This window comes from Otolemur garnettii, unplaced genomic scaffold (assembly GCF_000181295.1).
Source record: "Otolemur garnettii isolate 467f Iridium unplaced genomic scaffold, OtoGar3 scaffold00070, whole genome shotgun sequence".
Taxonomy (NCBI): domain Eukaryota; kingdom Metazoa; phylum Chordata; class Mammalia; order Primates; family Galagidae; genus Otolemur; species Otolemur garnettii.
Genome location: NW_003852465.1, coordinates 1,074,059 through 1,099,273, shown reverse-complemented (window position 1 = coordinate 1,099,273; position 25,215 = coordinate 1,074,059). Strand labels below are relative to the sequence as shown.

At 36.4% G+C, this 25,215-nt stretch overlaps 1 protein-coding gene across 1 annotated transcript in view; it reads left to right on the top strand.

Annotated features, from left to right (window-relative positions):
• Positions 1–1,831: 1,831 nt before the first annotated feature.
• Positions 1,832–25,215, top strand: part of ABCD2 (ATP binding cassette subfamily D member 2) — a 63,475-nt gene continuing 40,091 nt past the window's right edge. Inside the window, exons 1-6 of the mRNA XM_003793532.2 lie at positions 1,832–2,770; positions 4,326–4,506; positions 13,213–13,334; positions 17,295–17,460; positions 18,611–18,705; positions 21,953–22,098. Coding sequence (XP_003793580.1) covers positions 1,832–2,770; positions 4,326–4,506; positions 13,213–13,334; positions 17,295–17,460; positions 18,611–18,705; positions 21,953–22,098 — 1,649 coding nt within the window. The remainder of the gene's footprint in view (positions 2,771–4,325; positions 4,507–13,212; positions 13,335–17,294; positions 17,461–18,610; positions 18,706–21,952; positions 22,099–25,215) is intronic.

The following is a 25,215-nucleotide window of genomic DNA, read 5'->3' as shown; positions in this document are numbered from 1 at the left end:
TAAGTGGCAGGCTGGATTTGACCAGCGGTTATAATTTACTAATCTCTGTTCTACCACATGCATATCCTCCCAAGCTTCCAATGGACTAGAAATGGGTATGTATGTTGGGGAAAAATAGAAAGAAAAAAGTGGTTTTCTCATATTCAAAAATGCATTCAGCCTTCGCTAAGCAGTGGCTCATGCCTGTAATCCTAGCAATTTAGGAGGCCAAAGAAGAGGATTGCTTGAGGCTGTAAGTTGGAGAGGAGAGGACCCATAGCAACACAGTAAGACCCCATCTCTACAAATAAAATAAAATAAATAGCTGGGCATGTTAGATGGTGGGGAGGGGGGAGCCAGTAAGATTATTTGAGCCCAGAAGTTTGAGGCTGTAATGAGCTATGATCTCACCACTAGTGGCATGTTAGCCTGGGGGTAACAGAGGAAGATGTTTGTCTCAAGCAACAACAACCAAAAACCAGCCTTGCCTAAAAAATACCCTTCACTTTTTTTAAATATGCAAAATTTTGCTTGCCTGTTGAGCAGTTTAAATCCCCCATTAGAGATGTGAAGACTTATTTTTTTTTAACCCTCTTGATTTTTATCAAATAAACAAAATGAAAGTAGGAAATAGCCAGGGGATTACCTCAAAATCCACCCCCCAGAAAAACAAAACAAAAACTTGTAAAGACTAAGAACTCTTGAAGTAAGGTCCTGGAGAAGCTGTTCCCTTTTCCTACTCCCTCTGAATTCCCAAATGGCTAAACTTTGATAATAGGGCTGCACACTTCCAAGTGAAAACCACCTAGCACAAAAGAATAGTGGAAATGAAACATTGTTCTCATTTCTTTTAATAGTCGCCTTGTAAATAAATGAGTGCATCAGATCTCCATTGCTAAAAATAAGTTATGGGACTGGAAGATTTTTATTATAAAGCCGAGTAAAGTAGGAATGGAGTGGGAAAAGGGGGAGATAGAGAATAATTTTCTGTAATACAAATGACTTTTCTCCTATTTAAAAAAAAAGTTTTTTAAAGCCTCAAGTAAAACTTGTCCAATAGGTTCTGGGACCTTATATAAAATCACAGGCCGGAAAAAAAAAAGTTGGGGGTGGGGGAGAGAGTGGGCACCGACAGATCCCAGTGTTTCTATCCAACGTGTTTGTATGTGATACTTTGCTTTCTCCAAAGCCTCTCCCAAGGATCACTTTCTTCTCTGAGCCCTTTCAGATTCACTCCAGCCCCTTTTCATATTCATTTTGTGTGCAACTTCTTGTCCCTCCTCCCTCATTTTCAGGGTTCTTTCTCTCGGTGTCATTAAGGCTCAGAAATCTTTTCTGCTTGCTCTTCCCCTTGCGGCATCTACCAAAACCTTAGAGAAGTGACGTGTATTCTGAAACTTCTGCGGGTTTCTAAGTGACGCTGAGCAAACTCAGTAGCTTGGTTTTGTTCGCCAGCCGCTGGCCTGATTCGACCTCTCCAAAAATAGACAGTTAACTCTCTGAACTCCTGTTTAAGGATGTAATTCGTTTTGCTCTCTCCTCATTTTCAAGGTTCAGAGGGAAGCGGCGAGGATTCCAAGGTCCCACCGTCCTCGCAGCCAATGAGGGGCCGGGGAGGGAGGAGCCTGGCGCCGCTCGCGCTCCGAGCGAGGCAGCCCCAGTAGATGCGGTGGAGTCGGAGCTCTGCTGCATCTGTCACAGCGGAACAGAATAAACAAAACAAAACGGGAGAAGAGAAACGCCGCGGACTATGGAACGTTGTAGGACTTTCTGAAACCTTTGCTGGGGATTTCTGTGGAGCATGTTCTTTTAAAACGAATTCCTGGTGGAGCCTATTTGTGTGACTGGGAAAATGACACACATGCTACATGCAGCCGCTGATCGGGTGAAGTGGACCAGATCCGGTGCTGCTAAGAGGGCTGCCTGCCTGGTGGCTGCGGCATATGCTCTGAAAACCCTCTATCCCATCATTGGCAGGCGTTTAAAGCAATCTGGGGACAGGAAGAAAAAAGAAGCAGTTTACCCTGCTGCAGAGAACAGAGAAATACTGCATTGCACCGAGTCTGATTGTAAAACACCTTCGCCTGGAGTGAATGCAGATTTTTTCAAACAGCTACTAGAACTTCGGAAAATTCTCTTTCCAAAACTTGTGACCACTGAAACAGGGTGGCTCTGCCTGCACTCGGTGGCTCTAATCTCAAGAACCTTTCTGTCTATCTATGTGGCGGGTCTGGATGGAAAAATCGTGAAAAGCATTGTGGAAAAGAAGCCTCGGACTTTCATCATCAAATTAATCAAGTGGCTTATGATAGCCATTCCTGCTACCTTCGTCAACAGTGCAATAAGGTACCTGGAGTGCAAATTGGCTTTGGCCTTCAGAACTCGCCTGGTGGACCATGCCTATGAGACCTATTTTACAAATCAGACTTATTACAAAGTGATCAATATGGATGGGAGGCTGGCAAACCCAGACCAGTCTCTTACTGAGGATATTATGATGTTCTCCCAATCCGTGGCTCACCTGTATTCCAATCTGACCAAACCTATTTTAGATGTAATCCTGACTTCCTACACACTCATCCAGACTGCCACATCCAGAGGAGCTAGCCCCATCGGACCCACCCTGCTAGCAGGACTGGTGGTGTATGCCACCGCTAAAGTGTTGAAAGCCTGCTCTCCCAGATTTGGCAAACTGGTTGCGGAAGAAGCTCATAGAAAAGGCTATTTGCGGTATGTGCACTCCAGAATTATAGCCAATGTGGAAGAAATTGCCTTTTACAGAGGACATAAGGTAAGATAGAAATTAAGGTGATGGGTGAAATGTGAGCTGGCTCAAGCTGCCACTGCAGAGCTAGATACCATCTGTTGTCCTGTCCGTGGACCCACTTCTTTAGCGTCTTAGATTCCTCTGACATCTAAACCTGTATTAAAATATATGCTTCATTACCCTTTTTAATCACAAGCTGTTAAAGAATTATACTGTGCAAACTTTTCTAAAGTTTCATGAGAGTAACATTTTCAGCACTCTAAATAAAAGAATCTACTTAGTCTCATCCACTCAGATACACTCAGAATCATCTCTGCAACGTTTTCTTACAACTGAAATTCTAACTTGGGAGGTGGTCCTAGAGCAGGAGAAGAGAATACATATTTAGAAACTGAGAGTAAACACATTTTCACTGAGATGGAAAACTTAGGATGGTATTCTTTGTTGTTGTTCCGTTATTGTTCAAGAGAAAAACAAAAACCTATACTTTGATTTGAAAGACAGCTTTGTCAGTTGTGCCTGTCTGATCCCTATGGAGTGTCCTCAGTTCTGAAAATCACGAGAGTGTCTCACAAAATGGCACTTCCGTTCCTCTTAGTTCATGTTCAGCACCATATTTTGACACAAATAAAAAGAGGTAGTGAAATCAAATTTTGTCTAGCTTTGAAGTAAAAGCTGAGATTCGAGAGGAAATGAGGAGGAAAGAAGTTCTAGAGTGTTATTTCTAAATAGTAAAGATTTTCAACAGCAAGTTAAGTACCTACCTAAATATGCACAGTGCATGAAAGTAATTCCAGAATATGAAAGATAGCAGAAATTTTGAAGATGATGTATTCGAAATCTTAATACAAATGACTGGGCAAATGAACAAAGTACTCTGATGTTGACGATGGCATTTTAGTCATCAAGCAGAATTATTTAATTTCAAAAACATCAATATCAAAGTTTTTTTAATAGCAGAACCAACCTGAAGATGAAAATTTACAGCAAATTTAGGACTTTTATTCTCACTTGAAACTGGTATTAGTTGCATTAATCACATTGATTTGCAATTCTTGAATCATTGAACTTAATGATGTAAATTATAGTGTGCTTAGGTTTCTTGCATAAAATACAAAATCCAGTAAATTATTAAGCCAGTTCAAAAGTGGAGTCTACGTGTGTGTGTGTATGTGTGTGTGGCCCGTGTTTATTTTCAGATATTTTGATGTGATCAATGAAGATAAGGCTCTAACACTGTTTATTCATGCCTTATAGAATATAATTTATTTTTAATATCTTATTATGCATATCATTTTGAAATCATAATTATAAATCACTAGTTTGTATTTATACCTAATATTGTATTCACCAAGTAGTGTAAGGGTTTTTTTTAAATAATGCAAGCATGACCAAAACTAAATAATGATTAATGCTGCTATTAATCTACATTTATTGGTCATTAAAGCTCATAGATAATGCTATGCCAAGTAAAACAAAATAATATATACATGTCTCTAAATAAAGTCCTCAAGCACACGCAATATTTATTTTTATAGCTCATGCTGGGTTAATTCTTACTGCTTTTTTTCCTCTATAGGTAGAAATGAAGCAACTCCAGAAAAGTTACAAAGCTTTAGCAGACCAGATGAACCTCATTTTATCCAAACGTTTGTGGTACATCATGATAGAGCAGTTCTTGATGAAGTATGTTTGGAGCAGCAGCGGACTAATTATGGTGGCTATCCCTATTATTACTGCAACAGGCTTTGCAGATGGTGGTAATGACATTTATGCTTAATCTCAAATATATGTTTAACATTATTTGTCTTGAAGGCGTCATTTGCCAGTTCTGTGTGAGTGAAATGGTGTACCTAGCCATTATTCTATAGTGATTAATGGTTGGAGATAATGGCAGACTCTGCAGTGTCCAGTAGTAAGACCAGCGTATGCAAGAAGCAGACAAGTAGCTCAGAAGATCTTTCTAGTACTGAGATGTTTCAGAGATCTCTGGGGCAACGTTTCTGGGAGTTGACCTTGAGGAGTTTTAATTATACTGCCTAATACAGAATGATTCTCTAGTTTTCATTTAATCTCAAAATAAGTCAATAACTTCAGAAAGACAATAACAAAGGCTAGCCTCTTATGTTCCAAACTCTAGTTCTGCATATTTCATACATTTAGTCTATAAATATTCTGTAATTAAATTTTCCCTGACTTGTGATTTGAAAATTTTGTTGACTACATTAGGCAACAAGGAATATTGTTTCAGGGAGTGCTAAAATGCTGTGGAACAAGACCTCATCTACTTGTGAGTAATACAGATAAACTCCTATGTAGCACTGCTCAGTGGTGCTGGAGGGGTGAAGGTTGTCATGCTGTAGCTGTCAGCTGTCACAGCCTATCCTATCACTGTCTCAGCAGTTTTTATCACCATTTCTTATCTTCTGGAATAACTAAGAAAGATAAGTGCAAGGAAGACAATGTTAAAATGTTGGGTCATCCTTGGATGGAAGTTTGGGTCTTAATTTGTTGGAACAGAGGGGAATTAATTGAAGAAGAGTCACTTTCTGCTCTTTGACCCAAATAAAACATCCCCTTCTCACTCTCTTTAAAAAGCACTTGACCAAACTTGGCTTTGGTATTGAAGGAGCTAGACAAAAGCACCAGCTTTGTAGTGAGACAGGTTTGTTCACCTCTTCGTTCCCCTCTTCCTAACTCTTCGTCCTGTTAATTGAACTCTCTAACCTTGAGTTTTCACATCTGTAGAATAAAAATCAGAAAGGCTATTTAGGAGGGCTGTTGTGAGGCTTTAATAAAATAATGTTTATAAAGTACAGAATACAAAAAAAATGTACACAATATGTTGTACTTGATATTTGATGACAATCATTACTTAGTAAAGAAAAGCCAGCACTGTGAACCATGTAACAGACTTTACACTATTTTACAGTTATTTGGGTGTAGAAGTAAGGATTAATAGTTATTTGTTTGCAGTTATCTAATAAAAAGGTAAAAATATATAATATTTAATGTTTTAAAACAGTGCTTTAATGCTTTAACCAATAATTACAAAGCATTTTGTTTGAGTCATTCTTAACCTAAAAATGTTCGGCTTAGTAAATTTATATTTTTCAGTCTTTCTTTGTGGTAAGTACCGGTACTATACAGATATCAATTGTACTCCATAACTGAGCCATCAATAGACAGTATATTTAGACCACTGAGAAAACTGAATTTTATCTGATTTAATATTTCAAAATTTACTTTAAAAAGTGTCACTAAAAGTTTGCAAAAGGCATAGTTAATGATAGTATTTTAGACATAATCCTTTAATAATGAAATAAATAACTTTTGCAAAAGAGTATTAGATTTAAGAAGACTTAAAAACCTATGACCTTAAGTTTAGTTTTACTAATAGAATTGTCAAAATGATCAGAGAGTCCCAAAAGTTATTTACTAAAATAACAATATTCATTAAAAACTTTCAATATATTGTATGTTGGAGACAACCCTAATAACAAGATTGTGGTGTAGCTCTGCCAGTGTTTAGACACACTGGTCTTATTAGAAAACCCTGAAGTGTTCAACATAGCACGGCTAAAATGCAGCTATTAAAGGTGACAAATTAACCCCACAGAGACCAGTAAGAAGTAAACAAAGTGTACAATGAACCTAACAAGCTTACTTAACAAGATGTAATAAGATATTTAAAAATAAATCCTACAAACCCTAAAAATACCGTATTAAATTAAAGAAACGATCTTACATGTTTAGATTGAAATCATAATAATTGCAATGAGGCAAGTGAGACAAAGTATTTTTGAAAGATTTTTTAAAAAATAATGTTTTTATACAGACAAAGGTTAAGTAAGGATTTCGTAGAAGGAAAAAAAGAGGTCATCTGACAGAACGTTATTTCAGAGTGTGCTTCAAAATCTATAATATCTAAAGTTACTGTGTGTATTTGTTATGTTTGTGTGTTTGTATATTTATGTGTTTACTAAATACATTTGGCCTACCATAATTCAACACGTGAAAATACTAAATAATTTTATTCAAACAGAAGAATTTATTCTTTTACATAAAGATACACCTTTGAGTTTCTAGGTCTTAGAATTGCACACCATATGCTTGCATTCTAATCTTCAATCTTAATTTACATTTATGGCCTTAATTATCTCTTATGTTAGAGATGAGTTAAGTGCATGATGCTATATACAAGTTTAAGGCAAAAAGAAGTGAGTGAGAAAGGAATAGCAAAGAGAAAAGAAAAAAAGATGGGATGGGGGAAGAAGATAGAATAAGAAAAGAAGCAGACCACTGTTCTAGTCTTGGCTCTGCTGTTTAACAGTTATCCATCCTTAGAAAATTTATATTATATTAAGCAAACTTCATATGCTTTAGTTTTCCTATTTTAAGTATAGGAATATGTATCTATGTATATATACACACATATATATATATTCACACACATATATATACATATAATATACACTCCAAAATTTTTGAGAAATTACACATAATGTATGTAATGTAATTTGAAACAGCCCTTGGCAAGAAGAACTTAAGCAGAATCAATTATTAATATTTATTATATTCCCATCCTATGGGCCTGAGTCAGACTGTCTGGGATCAAATGCTGGCTCATTTGTTTACTAGGCTGTGACTTTGGGCAAATCATTTAACCATTTTGTCCTTCAATTTTCTCATTTTGAAAATGGGAGACAATATAGCAGATTTGTTACTAGAAGTGAGGAAGATCAGATCATATATGTAAAACTTAGAACAATGCTTGGCTCTTAGATGGTCGATAGATGGTTTCTGGCATGATGACTGCAGTTTAAAGGACCAAGGGATGGGAAAGTGATTAAGAAGTCGGAGGTGAAAATGCAGATAAGAAGTACAATTTTTGTCAGAAGGTAAAAGAAAAATAGTTCTGGAGTAGATTTGCTGTACCATCCACTGACAACTTCAAGTGAAATCTTACAGTAAGGACAGAATTATGTTTATTTTCATGTATAAAATTTCACCTAGAACATGCCTTTTCACATTAGAAGAGGTGCTTACAGGTCATCTAGTCTGGATGCCCAGCTTTGCCTGAGGTTACACAGGTAGTCAGTGAAGCCCTAAAGATGGGTGGCGTGATGTAACTCCTGCCTCCATATTAGCTACCTTGGAACTTATCCTATAAGGCACTTGAGTAAGTTTGGAACCAGGTAATCATGGGACCAAATGGTTGAAAAAGAGGCATGGAGGTAGTTACGTGTGGTTTCTATATATTGTTTTTAAAGGGTATTACCTTTCTTTATATTAAGAAAAAAACTGAAATTATTTGAAGAAAATGCTTAGCTGAGAGCTATAATCTTGATGCTTTAACATTAGTAGTTAACATTCTTCTCTTACCAAGAGAAGTCTTAGGCAAAGCCGGAGAAAGCTATGAATGGGTCCTCTCTGACATACTTTATCACACTGCACTCTAGCTGGGGTGACAGAGTGAGACACCTAACAGGCAGAGGAGAGAGCATCCAAGCTACTAGCACTGCCAATAACTTCCACATGTCTGTGCTGTGTGAACATGAAGTGGCACATCGGAAGTACCAACCGGGAGACACTCCTCTCGAGAGTGGAACTGAACCTGCCTGCCCCCAGGACCATTTTTATTCCTAAAATGGGCCTCTAACAAGATTATATGCATAGCTTCTGCTGCATTATTATGTCTCACATATTACATGATCATTTAACAAAGCAAAGTTACCAAATTACTGTAATATTCTATTTTTGTGGGTCAGTTTGGATACACTCCTGTTGACCAATTAATATAGCAGTAATTATCAATACATTCCAAAAGCATGCTTTTTCTTTTCTTTTCTTTATATTTGTTTGTTTGTTTGTTTGTTTGTTTAAGATAAGGCCTGACTCTGCCTCCCAGGCTAGAGTGCAGTGGTACAATCATAGCTTGCCGGAACCCCAAACTCTTGGGCTCAAAGGATCCTCCCACCTCAGCCTCCTGAGTAGCTTGGGACTACAGGCACCTGCCACTATGTCCAGCTATGTTTTTGGTTTATGAAGAGATAGGGGTTTCACTATGTTCCCCAGGCTGGTCTTGAACTTCTAGATCAAGCAATCCTCCTTTTCTGGCCTCCTAAGTGCTGGGAGTTGAGCTACTGCACCAGCCCAAAGGCCTACTTTTAAAGTTCTACTTAGAGATGAATATTAAGGGGTGTAAGTTTGCAAAGTACAACATACCTGCCAACAAAGGCACAATCATAAACTCAGCATCATGTTTATGAGCTTCTGAAACATATAAAAATAAATGTAGCAATGAAAATGCATGAATCAAAATACAGTATCCTATTATATGACTATACCACTTTATCTATTGTGTTGCTAGTAGACATTTAGATTGTATCTGGTTTGGGTGAGTGTTGCTATGAATATTTTTGCACATATCTTTTAGTGCATGTATGAGTATCCATACACACTTACACAGAAGTAGAACCACTGTATTACAGGCTACGCATGGGTTCAGCTTTAGCAGATTTTGTAAAACAGTTTTCCGAAGAAGTTTTTTCAGTTAATATTCCCATTAGCAGTACAAAAGAGTTCTAGTTCCCCCTCAACTATTTCAAGGTTTGACTGTGTTAGTCTTTTTCATTTTAGACATTCTTGTGCATATATAGTTGTATTGTGGTCTTAATTTGCATTTCTCTGATGACTAATAAGGTTAAGTATTTTCACTTGTTTATTGCCATTGGATACCCTTTCCTATGACGTGCATGTAAGTATTTTGCTCATGTTTAAATCAACTTACCTGGTTTTTTTTTTTTATCAATTTGTAAAAGTTCTTATGCATTGTGTACTGAGTCTTTTGTCAGATATATAATATACACGCACATCACACACATATGTCTTCTTGCCCTTTTACTCTCCTAATGGTGTCTAAAAGAACTTCTTAATTTTTAATATAGTTCTGCTTATCAAGAGTTTTCTGTATGGCTAGTGGTTCTATGTCCTATTTAAGAAATATTTGCCTAACCCAAGTTATTAAAGGTATTTTAGCCAGGCACAACACCTTATGCCTATAATTCTAGCACTCTGGGAGGCTGAGGCAAGAGGACTGCTTGAACATAGGAGGTCAAGACCAGGCTGAGCAAAAGCAAGACCTTGTCTCTGTTAAAAATCGAAAAATCTGTAGGGCATAGTGTTATGTGCCTGTATTCCCAGGTACTGGGAAGACTGAGGTAGAAGAATCTCTTGAACCTGGAAGATTGAGGTTATAGTCCACTTAGAACTGATGTTGATATTATGTGTGTTATGAGCTAGATTCAGATCATCAGGTTTTGCTGAGACTCGTCCAGATGACAAAGATAAAAAATAAACTCAAATTATAAGTCAAAAACTGAAAGAAGACTTACATGGTTTTTTTTTTTTTTTCTTGGCTGGGGCTGAGTTTGAACCTGCCACCTCTGGCATATGGGGCCAGCTCCCTACCCTTTGGAACCACAGGAGCAGCCCAAGAGTTACATTTTTGTTTTTTAAAAATTAATATACTTTATTTCTTTACAGCAGTTTTAGGTTTGCAAAACATTGATTGGGAGAACAGAGTTCCTAAATACCCTCTCCTCCCTGTAGTTTTTCCCTATTATTTATATCTCGTATTAGTGTGGAACATGTATTCTAACTGAGATACCAGTATTTGTACATTATTAACCAAAGTTCCTAGTTTATATCAGGGTTCACTCTTCATGGTGTACAGTACTAAGGGTTATGCCAAATGTATAATGATGTAACCTGAGTTTTAAAATTCTTTCTCACCTTTGCAGTGAAATAGCAAGAGATGTGACCAATTTTCACTGTATACCTGTTACTATTAGAGCAATAGCAGCAAAATGAATAGGTATAATATGAAGTGTTAAATCCAGTGAAGATCTTTGACATAAGTAGTTAAAATATTTGGTGAGGAGAATAAAATGTGTTGACCTGTGCTGATTAGCATTCTAGGTCATGGATTTATCTCTCTGACACCAAGGAATCTGGCCTTAGAACAGAGATCGGGCAGTTGGCTGTTGTGTGCATGACAAAATACTTCTAGCAGTGATCTCACAGTACCTGCCAAAGAACTACCAGTAGAATACAAGTCACGTGAAATCTGTGGGAAGCTATTTGTTATTTTATTGCTAAAAACATGAAGTAAACCCGCTGGGTATTAATCTGCCAGAGCAACATGGAAATTACCATGCCATATAAAACACCAGTCCATCTGTGCAAATGTTTTTTCCTTCTTAACAGAGGCTGTCAGTGAAAACTACCATTCAAATCCCTTTTAACCCAAACTCATAAAATCTCATAATTATTTTAGATCGTCAGCCAGATTCGCTATGAGCCAAAACTATTTTTAGCGTTTTAGCTGATTTAACAACTCACTATTTTGGTGCATTTTTGTGTGTGCGTGGCTCTCTTAATTTTAGCACCCATTCAAACGTCTGTAAGAATATCCACATTCTGTTCCCAGTCTATTTATCCAATCATGTCTTTCACTCCTTTCACTTTCTTAGACCAGTGTTCATCCGTCTTTTTTCCCTTCTTCTTCAAGGAAACTAACAGTTGTTATCTGGAGCGATGATTAAAACGTAAGGCTCAGAGATTTAACTATGGTAAAAGATCTCCATGAGCTCATGGGACTCTGATTCTCAGTGAAGGAAGTGCCTAGCACCAGCCCCTATTATAACTTGCCTGGTTTGTCATTCAATTAGCATTACTCGAAATTACTCCAAATCCCTCAAAGTCTACTCCTCCACAGAGTATTTTGCCTCCTCTGAACAGCTCACATTAATTCTCATCATGGGCCACCCTGCGTAGTTGTTTGGGAGCTTGCCTCCTCTCTTCTACCAAGCTATAAGCTTCCTCGGGAAAGTCTGAAAGTCACAAGTATTCCTGTGTCTTGCCTCATTTCTTGTACATCTAGGTATTTGATAAATATGTGCTGGGTCACTTTTACCTTATATTGTGCATGGATCTCTTTCAAAATCAGGATAGCTGTCCATGAGCAAATAAAGATAAAATATCTAGTAATTATAAATATAAATATATTATTTATAATTAGGCATACAGATTATAAGTTTGCATTGTTATGGGGAAAACCTGCAAAATAAATTGGAGAGAAATAAGTAAATGGGCCTGTGGACATCGATATCATTGCTAATTTCTTCTTTAAATTACATCTAATTTGGAATTTTGAAGATAATCTACAAAAGGATCAAATACAGAATAAAATTGATAGAAAGAATAATGCAACAACCTGAAGAAGAGAATTGTGAGGAATAAGACTAAAACCGAAGAGACATTCAATAATAGCAATAATAACCAGATAAAATAATCACTGCTGAGACTTAGAGCACTTACTGTGTGGGGGCCATGGATTGGACTAATACTTCATTTGATTTTCACCTTTAGCCCTTATAGCCATAAGAGATGGGGTTCTTTGAGATGGTGTAGTGTGTGTAATATTATGTCCTTAATCTTACAGATGAGAAAACAGGTGTAGAGATGATAAAAAAAACAAAACAAAACCTTGACTTATTTACCTTACTACCTGCCCACATGTTGTAAAACTGGATTCATCTGACGGACTCCTTATTCTTAGCCCTAATTCTACATTGACAGTATTTTAGGATATTCACCATCCATCTGTCCATTCACTCATTCATTCATTCAGGACCCATTAAGGAGTCTTATGTCCTAGACACGATGCTAAATACTAGAAATGAAGAATAAAGCACACAATATTGACCTTTCAAGGAAATTACAGTCCACTGAAAGAGTCAGATAAGGATTTTAAGGAAAACTTGTACTACAAGAGTTAACTCTTGATGGAGAAAGAGGCAAAAAAAAAAAAAAAAAAAAAAAAAGGAAGGGAAGTATATGTGTGTTAAAGTCAGAAGAAATTATGTATCACTTCCCAGCCTTTTGGCTAAGATCAAGTGGAGAAGAAATTACACATGCAAATACCAGAGGATTAACCGAGTGTGGCATGTGTAGGGGGCAGGTGAACTGGAGTGGTGTGAAGAGTGTTTGAAAAAGGTGTTTCTATTAAAGAGACCAGCCATGAGTGTTTGTTTATATTCAGGGTAGTAGTCATTTTTTGGCCAGATCATTGATTTTTTATTGCCTGGTAGCTTTTTATTGCTCCCTGCTAAGAGCAGAAAGTTGGATATGGAAAGGCTCAAAAGAATGGGAAATGAAAATGGCCTTCGTTCCTATAGATTCAGTTATTCTAAATCTCCTTTTAGAGAAATAACTAAACCAAAGGAAGCTTTAACAAAATCTGGGACAAATACTATATTTTAAATAATTCATTGTGTCTCTAGAAAATTGCTAATACTGCTGAAAAATTAATATGTGGTTGTTTTAGCCACAATTTAGTTGTATGAAATAAAACATTTTGTTACTTTAAAAAACTCAGTAGTTTTGTAATTTGCTTTTAGATCTCGAGGATGGCCAAAAACAAGCTATGGTTAGCGAACGGACAGAAGCCTTTACCACTGCTCGAAATTTATTGGCCTCTGGAGCGGATGCTATTGAAAGGATCATGTCTTCCTATAAAGAGGTACTTGCATTTCTTTCTTTCTTCTTCTCTTTTTTAGAGGTAAGGTCTCGCTCTGTCACCCAAGCTGGAACCTCTGGGTTCAAGTGATCCTCCCACCTCAGATAGGACTACAGGCTTGCACCACCATGCCCAACTAATTTTTTTTAAAATACTTTTTTATAGAGATGAAATCTTGCTATGCTGTCTAGGCTGGTGTTGCATTACTTGTTGTTAATTTGATTAAAATAAAATTTATAAAAATCAATCAAAATGTAGGCTTGGTGCCTGTAGCACAGGGGTTACGGTGCTAGCCACATATACCAAGGCTGGCAGGTTCAAACCCGGCCTGAGCCAGCTAAACAACAATGACAACTGCAACAACAACAAAAATAGCCGGGTGTTGTGGCAGGTGCCTGTAGTCCTAGCTACTTGGGAGGCTAAGGCAAGAGAATCACTGAAGCCCAAGAGTTTGAGGTTGCTGTGAGCTGTGATGCCATGGCACTTTCCCAAGGGCAACATAGTGAGACTCTGTCTCAAAAAAAAAAAATCAATCAAAATGTAAATTACCAGGTATACTTAATATTTTAAAAACATATCTTTTGTTTCCCAAGAATTGCTGAGTGTAATCAAGGTTCAGGACAGCAACTCCTAAGTGTGATGCTGCAAATACCCTTGAATTCTTATACTGTCAATTCTGACTCCTCTGTTTCTGTCTATTTGTGTGACATATTTGTATTTAAATTTTAAAGAAACCCTCAGGTGCGGATCCCTAAATTTACATTCTTGCTTCAGTATCGACAAATTATATGACTTCACCTATGTCTGTTTCCTCCTCTCTAAAGTGGGGATAATGATAACACTGACTTTGCAGGGTTATTGAGAGTTATCCCAGGTAGATTGCTAAAAACTGTACATATATAAACCCTGGATAAATGTTAGATGATAACATTAATTGTATATCTGTAACCTTTTGCCCATCCTTCATTGATGAACTCTCGCCAAGTGCAGATAAAACTTTTTTACCATTCCACGTTCCTCCTACCTTCCCTGCAGACGTTAAGTTTTCCTCTCTCTTCATCACTGTGTTATCTGGCACTTTACTACATTATAATCGTCTATCTCCCACACCAGACCCCGAGCTCCTTGAAAGCAGGAACTGTCTTACTCATCTTTTTATCACTAATATTCATGTTAACGCTTGGAATATTGTATGTGGTTAATAAATACTTATTGAAAGAATAGTAATAAGACCCACAGATACCATGAGTTAAAATTAAATCACTTTATTCCAGTCAGATGTTATATAACATTCCCATGAAAGTTATTTTCACTATTAATAATTTTTGTGGCTTTCGTATCATTATAAGTTGCTAGAGCATCATTATAATTTTTTTTTTTTTTTGAGACAGAGTCTCTCTCTGTCACCCTGGATAAGAATACCGTGGTTTCACAGCACGCAGCAACATCAAACTCCTGGGCTTAAGCAATCCTGCTGTATCATTATAAATTTAACTGCCTATTAAATCAGCCTTAAACTATATAAAAATTACCCATGTTGTGATTTTCTGACAACTTTTTAGTTTATAAAAACTGGTTTATTGAAATGTTTCCTTTTCTAAGAAAAATTAGGTGATAAGGGCCATGTCCCAAGCAACTCAATTTAAAAAAATCAAAAAGTAATTTTGATAACCTGAAGACACAGCCTTTCAGATAGGTTTTTAAAAGTAATAAACTATGTAATTTTAAAATTAAGGGAAAATAGAGATTTGTTTATCTCACATTAGAATACTCTGCTATCTAAATTACAGAAAGCATGTCAATTAGTTTTTCTAGATTATCTTTAACTCAGGAAATGATTGCATACTTTATTTTGCCTAAATCTGCTTTTGTCGTACAATGTTCACTTCTAAAAAGTCCTCGGTGCCCATAGTTCAGTGGTTACGGCGCTGGCCACATACATTGGGGTTTGTGGTTTCGAAGCAGCCTGGGCCTACTAAACAAAAATGACAACAACAACAACAACAAAAAAATACCCAGGTGCTGTGGCAGGCACCTGGAGTCCCAGCTACTTGGGAGGCTGAGGCAAGAGAATCACTTAAGCCCAAGAGTTTGAGTTTGCTGTGAGCTGTGATGCTGCAGCACTCTACCTAGAGTGACATAATAAGACTATGTCTCCAAAAAAATTAAATAAAAAAAATAAAAAAAACAATAAAAAGTCTTATACCACTGTGATAGCACATGAAAACTCCCACCAAGCCTTCTCTGCCAACTCCAGGTAGACCAAGCTTCCTTTTTAGAGTTAGGGTCTGGCTCGGCGCCTGTGGCTCAAGTGGCTAAGGCGCCAGCCACGTACACCCAAGGTGGCAGGTTTGAATCCAGCCTGGGCCCGCCAAACAACAATGATGGCTGCAACCAAAAAATAGCTGGGTGTTGTGGCAGGCGCCTGTGGTCCCAGCTACTTGGGAGGCAGAGGCAGAAGACTCACTTGAGCCCAGGAGTTGGAGGTTGCTATGAGCTGAGATGCCACGACACTCTACCCAGGGGGACAGCTTGAGGCTCCTGTCTCAAAAAAAAAAAAAGAGTTAGGGTCCTAGGGAAAATCCCATCTTGTACCTCAAAGTAATCTGTCCACAGGCATATTCTTAGTATTTTTCAGATCCTCCCTGCCCATGCCACTGTCCATTCCTATCTACTAACTCCTGGTTTTCTTGAATTGACCTGTGCTTTTGATTTTGGACTAATTCTGTGCAAATATTTACATTTGCCCAAGTTTCTTTCAAATCCTTTTTTTTTTTTTTAATCCACAGCTTTACTTTCCTCTACTTGGGAACTCAAGTGTTTCTTCTAGCTAACACTTTAGAAACTATCCTTTAAATAGCTATAACATTATCATCTAGAACTGAAATCATGGTGTGATTACCGATCTCAGTAGAGATGTGAGGTAGAAGGCTTTTAACAATAATTTCTACTTATTTGCATTTGCGGCTTATGTTTTGCACACATGAAAGTCATAGACAGATGTCAGCATTGTTGCATTGTTCCATAATTTAAGAAACATTTGCTAGGGACATGCTTTGTTTATTAATGCCAGTCTCTAGTTTTGTACATTCTTTTTCATTAAGAAAGATGGTCTTGCTAGGAGATGAGTCACCCTTCACCCTGATAACAAGGTGTTTCCTTAATAGAAGAACAGCAGGAGGTTAGCCCAAATTGGACAGCTGGCAGAACAGGACCAGGCATGATTCCATGGAGCCTTATGGACAAAAGCAGAGTTTTATCTCTTCTTATCTTATAATCTTACCTAGAAAACAATAATATCCTTAATGTTTTTCTTTGGGCATATAAATCATGTTTGGCTTTAAAAGAAGCTGGATTGTGGGATTTGTATTGAGAAGGATTTGAAGCTTTTCGCTGAGTGCACTTTCCATATTGGTTTCTTCCAGCAGGGGTATTTTCTCTGGCCAAATATAGAAATTTTGACAATTTGGCTCAGAAACATTCATTCCATAATGAGAAAAAAAGGATGCTTTTCTTCTACTTCAAATCTTCTCTTTGAAATAGACAAAAAGGTACAAAAAAAATAAAGGACATAATTTCATCAAATGAACTTCAGCTTTTCGTAAAATTTTTGATTTTTTGGAAATACAATTTATCACATAGAAAGGCCAAATCAGAAATTTGACAGAGGGCTCCTTAAGACTCACTAATATTCTAAACTCTTCTTAGTTCATCTTGATCTCTGACTTGAATGAATAATCTTTAAGTTTTGCAATTCCAGTCAAACTTACATGGAAACCTTGCTGTATTGCTCTTTTGGTAACATTTTATTGCCATTTGTTTTAGTTTTCAGATTTATTATCTGTTTCTCATGTATAATGCTATAGTACCTTTAACATTAAATCAAGAAGCATATATGATTACATATTTATTTGACAGCTTGCCTTAGGTATATTAACACTTTTATCTCTGTGTTGGTTTTAGATCACTGAGTTAGCAGGCTACACTGCTCGAGTATACAATATGTTTTGGGTCTTTGATGAAGTAAAAAGAGGCATTTATAAGAGAACCGTTGTTCAGGAGACGGAAAACCATAGCAAGAATGGAGCTGTTGTAGAGTTACCTCTCACCGACACATTGGCAATCAGAGGTAAAAACTCAAATGTTTTTATGTTTTCCCATATGTAAGTATTTATTTTATCAACATTTAGATAACCAACACGATTGAAACAGCAATTCCTGGGCGGCGCCTGTAGTTCAGTGGGCAGGGCGCTGGCCACATACACGGAGGCTGGAGGGCTCGATTTTGGCCTGAGCCCGCTAAAACAACAATGACAACTGCAACAACAAAAAAGAAACAGCAATTCCTAAAATTAGCATTGCAATGTGAAGGATGACTAACGTAGCCATAAAAAAACAATGTTATGCTAATTTTGTTTAGGACAAAATTTTCAGAATTATTTTGGAAACTGCACATAAGACAGAATGAATAGATTGCTATTACACTTCAGCTAACAAATACAGTTAGAGCTAAGGTTACATTGTTCATTATCCTGTTTCTAGACTTGGGTTTGGTTTTTAAAACATTTTATATTTAAAATATATTTTTTTTAACTGTATTATTCCATGTCTTCATTTCCTTTCGGTAGCACTTTTTCTTTTTCTTTTTCTTTTTTCTGTAGGAAAAGCTAACTCAGGGCAATCGAGTACTTTTATAAAAGGTAGGACTTGTGGCTCAGCGCCTGTGGCATGGTGGTTATGGTGCCAGCCACATGCACCCAGGCTGGTGGTTGGAACCTGGCCAGGCCAACTAAACAACAATGACAACTGCAGAAACAACAAAAAAAGAAAGCCGGGTGTTGTGGCGGGTGTCTGTAGTCCCAGCTACTTGGGAGGCTGAGGCAAGAGAATCACTTAAGCTGGAGAGTTTGAAGTTGCTGTGAGCTGTGACGACATAGCACTCTACCTAGGAAGACATAGTGAGACTCTGTCTCAAAAAACAAACAAACAAACAAAAGTATGGCTGGGTTAGATCAGATTAAGTTTAGTGTAGCTTTTGTAATGATGCCAGATTATTATAACATAATGCTGCTCAGAAATATTTTCCAAATGAATGTGCCAAAAGATACAAATTAAACTTCGCTTCATATATGGATGTCTATATTTACATTTGTTTGTAGGATTTTTTACTGTGAATTATCTTTAGAATTTTTTTACCTTTATAATTGAGTTTATCTGTTATGCTGCATTAATCAGCAACCTGTGATAGCTTTGTAACTTAAACTTTTCCTTGATTATAGGAAAAGTTATTGATGTGGATCATGGAATTATTTGTGAAAATGTTCCCATAATTACACCAGCAGGAGAAGTGGTGGCTTCCAAGCTAAACTTCAAAGTAAGATGATATTCAAGAATCTTCTGATTGTTGCCATCACACTAATACAAAACCACTCAGAATTCATGTACCTTATATTAAATACTTGGAGGAGCATATGGAAAGGAGGGGAATCAAGAAAGGTATGCACAGTGGCTCAATTACAGAAGCAGTTACTTCCTCAGAAAGCAGAGAGAAAAGAGAAATTTGATTCCTACTGCTTTATTACCAGGTTAAAAATCAAAATACAGGGCCCTGAGAGCCTGTAAAAGGTAACATTTGGGAACAACAGGAAATGTCCTCCAACATTAGTATCTGGAAATAAATTTTAATTTTTTTTCCTTGTAGGAATTACTAAAAAACTATAAGCCTTTACTGTTAATATATTTGCTAGAAGGTGAGGGTAGAGGTCATTAGCAACGTTTAATTCTGTTAATACACATTCTCTGCCTTCAATTACTATTTTAAATAATTCAACTTACTATTATGAAAAATAATCAGAAGATTCGTGGATTGGAATTTAAGTTTTTAATTCTGTTGGGAATAACTTGGTTACTAATAGCCTATGCTTTGATTATAAAAAACTAAGAAGTAAAGATATTTAATAAACTTGAGACCCTGATTGAAAGTATAAAATTCAAACTTACATTTTGAGATTCAATTACAAAATTATTTGTCAGCAATCATTAGGCAATTGAGCTTATTAGCTCAAAGAAAAACATGATTTGACTTGGTAATAGAATTACAAACTTGACAATCTATGTGCCAATGATTTTAATGTGGATCTCAGTTATTTTTTAAAGATATGTTTGCAAATAGATGGGGTTGTTAGAAGTTCAAAGGAGAACATCAGAGGCACTGAGCAAGAGAAAATCCTGTCTTGGCAAATTTAAGAGAAATTTAAACAATTTGGTCAGGCTTTATTTTTCCATTTATAGATCTATGGAATGGTTTTAATTATTTGATCTGATCATAAGTACCAATTGGTACTTACAGCATAGATGGAATATTTATTTTTTAGTAGTTTAACAATTTGTAATTTAGGACTTATATGTAAAGGTGAGTGTTTTGGGGCAAATGGGTTCTATAATATCAATTCTGCTCCATTTATTAAATAAATAGAGTATAAGTCTTGAATTCTGCCTACCAACTATATTGTAGATACATCACACATTGTCTTTTGAACATTTAGAACTTAGTTTCTTTCATAGACAATGAACTAAAAATACTTAATCCTGTAAAAATACCTTATAAACGTTGAAGTTCTACAAAGGTATACATTATTATAATATACTTTTCTGTCTTAATTATTTTTTATGTATTTTATTTATTTATTTATTTATTTATTTGGAGACAGAGTCACACTCTGTTGCCCAGGCTACAGAGAAGTGGTGTCATCGTAGGTCACTGCAACCTCAAACTTCTGGGCTTAAGCAATTCTTCTGCCTCAGCTTCCTGAGTAGCTGGCATGTGCTACCATACCCTGCTGATTGTTTTTTTGTTTTGTTTTGTTTTGTTTTGTTTTGTTTTGTAAAGTCAAGGTCTTGCTCTTATTCAGGCTGGTCTCAAACTCCTGGCCTCAAGCAGTCCTCCCACCTTGGCCTCTCAGGTGGCTGGGGTTATAAATGTGACTCCCTACCCCAACCCATTACAATATACTTTTATGGTAATTATTTCTGGATCAGATAGGGGATTTATGTTTAAATTCTCAGGTCCCTAAAATATGACATAAAGTTTTGTTTCCTCTGTATGGGTTGAGAAATAAACAAGTCTCTAAGGTAAAGATTCCCATCTCTTTCTTAGCCTTCAGAATTAGAAAAAAATCATTTGCCCAAGAAAATTCGGTAAGTGTAAGAATTCTTTTTGCCTCATACTCACCGTTTACTAAGCATCAGAGAACTTATGTTAAGAAAGTATTAACATTGATGTAAAAAGTCTTTAGTTACCACTCAAAATGTGTTAAATTTGTGAGAATTCCTAGTAAAGAATGACCCTATTAAAATATTTTGTGAATGTGCTTTTCACTGTGGTACATACCTTTAAAACATCATTTGGAAAATATTTATGCTTCTACAAAATCAAACTTCCTTAGCCTCTCTCTAGTGAAAGAGCTCAAACAGATCCAAAATTATTTCTTGATAGGTACTTCTCAGGATTTTCTTGGAATATTAGCAATATAATATCCTTTTATTTTTGTGTGTTTAGTGGGATACATTATACATTTATACATTATTGATACTTAGCTATTTGTAGTCTTTCCTTATACAGCTATACCTACAGACATCCTGTAAATTTCTGACTCATGCTTTCATATTGTATTTTTTATCACTGATTAATACAATATCACTTCTTCTTGGTAGGAGTAAAACAAAAATTTAAAAGACGTTCCTATTGTTTATTCTCCACAATACCCTTTAAATACCATGGTAACATCACTTCCCCAACCTATTCGTGTGGAATGGGAACTCATGAAATTTAACAGCTTAAATTTAAGTGATAAGGAGGATAGAAGATAAAGGCAAGCATCCAACAGATAACAGATAATCTGTTTTATATATGAATATTATAAGCGTACATGTAATGGTCACATATATATTATATATGATATTCTATATGTGTGTGTTTTAATACATCCCTAGACATAAAAATAGAAGAATTACAATCTTCTTGCTTTCCTCTGTCTTTGGTTTGGTAAATATATTTTGTCCATCTGTGAATAAAGCCAAATTAGAATCATCTTCTCTCTCTTGATGGGCTTTTGTAATTTCTGTAACATTTCAGACTGCTGAAGTACAAAAATTAAACAACCCAGCTGGCTCTTCGGATAGCTGTGCTTTGTAGCTAATAATTCCAGTTGACTTTCAGTTGTACTTGAATTCAATATGAATTTATTATTAATATAAATAAAACACAATTTAATGTATTTTAACTTAAATTTTCGTGATTTGTCTTGCCTCCCATTCAGCTGTATTTCTCCATATGTGTGTAGCGTCCAACAAGAAAACCTGAAATAAAATTTTGGAAAGGCAATGCTCAGGCCAAGATACATTTTCTTTGGAACCGAATTGTTTTGTGATGCTTTTAGTTTCAGAGAGTAGTCAAAAGACAAACTAAGTGTTCTCAACCCTGATTTGTTTTTTCCTTGCCTTCTTGCCCATCCTAGGTTATCACATTTGAAAGGTTTTTTATTTAAATAGATAACTTCTAAATGATGCCAAGAGAATTTGTATTTAAATACTGCAGTTTGTAATTTTACTTCTTACTTCAGGTTCGAGAAGGAATGCATCTTTTGATAACTGGTCCCAATGGTTGTGGGAAAAGTTCTCTCTTCAGAATATTAAGTGGGCTCTGGCCTGTGTATGAAGGAGTCCTCTACAAACCACCTCCTCAGCATATGTTCTATATCCCACAAAGGTAGGTACTTTTTTATATGTCGCAAGAAACAGTTTCCTCTTTGCTCTTGAATTGTTTTGATTCCTCAAGCTCATCAGTTGATATATGTCTTTAAGGATATTTTCACTGAGAGAAGCTATTAAGGGAATAAAAATTAAATTATCCCCAGAAATTCTAGGTGCTTCCCAGGATTACAGCTTTGATTATAAATAGTCTCCAGGACAATAGCACTTCTTTCTATTTTCACATCTATCTAGATGCAGTGCATAAACGAAACACGCACATTAGTCTCCAGGAGTGGCAAGCAGGCTGTTCCAAAGAATAATTAGATTGGCCGAGATATTAGTTTACCTCATCTCATAGGAAAAACAGTACTTGGAGAGTATATAGATCTCTCAATCTAGCCGCATACATTCATTTTCTAAAATTCTTCATTTATGATTAAAATCCTCTATGAAAATGGTACAATTATTTACAATTATGCTATGTTATTAATTAATGACTGGTAACTACCTCAATTAAAATTGTTTTACTGTAAGAATTGAGTATCCTTTTTTTCAACTATTGAGAAATATAAAAATTATCCTTAGCCTGCAATGCAAATATATATATTTGTATATTTTTAAAAAGTAATTGAGTATTATGTAAGCATAGGAAAGGAATGTTATTTCATTTGAAGTCTTTAGCCAATTCCCTAATAACAATTTGGAAATGTCTAAACATGACACCCAAGAATTTGATATTCACTGAGGAGAGAAAACAAAGTTTGAAGAAGAGGCAGTCCTCATGCTCATCGGGCCCAGCACTTTTTCCATCTGTCGTCACCCCAGGGTGACATCACATACCGTACTCCCACCGTGACATGGGGCCATTTTTTGTACCAAGACTGAAATGCAGTACCAGAGCAAATATGCAAGTTCATATCTCTGTTGCCCCTTTGCTTTTGTCAGAAAATGCCTGTACCATACTGCCCTCTGCTTTAATTTTTAGGGTATGTTTAGTAGTTAGGAAGATGAAGCTTTAGGATTTTTTCTTTTTAGGACACTATTAAAATTTGCTTTAAATAATTCTTTGGAGAAGGGAATATCACAATTTTAGACAATGAAGAAAAAGATTTTTATTGAAGTATTTTATTTTTAATACATGTTATGCCACGAATTCATAGGGAAAAGTTTCCAGCAGTTGGGGAGGCACCTTTCCATTGAATGTGACAAAGCTTCCTATGCCTATTGTGCATGAATTCATGGGGAATGGGTTCCAGCGCCTTATGTTCCTGCTCACCTGGTTCTCTTGGTTCTCCTGTGTGCTATGCTGTATACTTGTTATGCATGACTTCATGGGGAATGGGTTCCAGCACTTTGTACTCCTGCTCACCTGGTTCTCTTGGTTCTCCTGTGTGCTATGCTGTATACTTGTTATGCATGAATTCATGGGGAATGGGTTCCAGCACTTTGTACTCCTGGTCACCTGGTTCTCTTGGTTCTCCTGTGTTATACTTGTTGCCTATTATGGTATAAATTCATAGGGAATGGGTTCCAGGAGCTCAGGCTTCTTTCTACTGGTTCTCACAAAGTGAGCTTCTCTGTGGGGAGCAGGCTGGCACTTCAGTTGAATCCAGGTGCCTTTCTCTTTGGCTTCCTTCTTTTTCTGATCATTTTCCTTCATGCATTTCAGGAAGCTATCCCAGCTTAGAGTACTTAACATGCTCAATATGAACATTAATCCTCCTGGCAAGAATCTTGCCCTTAACTTGTTTGTTTACAACACCACCAACAGCATGCTGGGTAACACTGTGGACTCTTCCAGTTTTGCCATGGTAACATTTGTGTGGCATGCCTTTTTGAACAGTACCCATTCCCTTGTTGTCTCCAATATCACCTTTCTTGTAGATTCACATATATATGGAGTGAATCTACAGAGTCTCACTATGTCACCCTACGTAGAGTGCTGTAGTGTCACAGCTCACAGCAACCTCAAACTCTTGGTGATTGTCTTGCCTCAGCCTCCCAAGTAACTGGAACTACAGGCACCCACCACAATGCCCAGCTATTTTTTGTTGCAGTTGTCATTGCTGTTTAGCTGGCCCAGGCTGGGTTGGAACCTGCCAGCCTCAGTGTACGTGGCCGGTGCCATAACCAGTGTGCTATAGGCACCAAGCTCATATTTTCTAAAACTTTTAGAGAACATGTTTCAGGTGCCTCTCCTCTTTCCCTTTGTGTGTGTCATTTTGGTAAATTACTGGAAGATGGCATCTCTGGCCAAAAAGCATTTTTTTCTTAAAAAAAGTAAGAGCTATGGTAGCAGGAGGAAGCTGCCTGGAATATCAGAGGATGAATTGTGTTGGCGGAGAATGTTGGATGTGAGCAGTGTCATGGATATATATTCATGTCTGACACAAATAGGTTTCACCTTGTGATACCAGAAGCATTGTCTCTTTATAGCAATGCATTAATGTCCTTTAAGAAACTTTCTGAGTTTTTAAGCTAACTTATACTGCCAAAAGTTTATATTTCAGACATTAATGTGTTTAGTAGACTGATTTAATTTTTTTACTTTAGAAGTCAAAGAATCATGAAGAAAATGTGCAGTTATAGGATTATAGTCTCAATGCAAATAAAAGTGCATAAATAAATTTTATATTTTTAGCAGCAGTTGTTGAATACAACTTTAATCTTAGCAACATAAGACATTTTCAGAGCATTAAAAAGTGAAGAAATTCTAGTCTTTGCCTGCAGAGACACAAACTATGTAATTTTTCAACAAATATAAATCACTGGGAAAGTTTTTCTTAGTTATGAAATTTACTGCTGCCTAAGCAAAAAAGATCAACTGCAATCTAGTTATGGATAAAAATAAGTTTATAAATTTTTAAGTTTAAACATGTTAATAATTATTGTTAAAAGTCATTTTACCCTGATTATTTGGATTCTAGAAATATGAAAATTTTACGTATGTTTAAAGTTTCACAAGGCCATTATCCTTGCAAAAAGCATAGAATTTACTTAAGTGCGTACATAAACTAAGAGTCTGAATGTATTATTTATTCTTAAAGTATAAAAGCTGATGATTTTTCAAGTAACTTTAAAAATAATATTCTGGCTCGGCGCCTATAGCTCAACCGGCTAAGGCGCCAGCCAC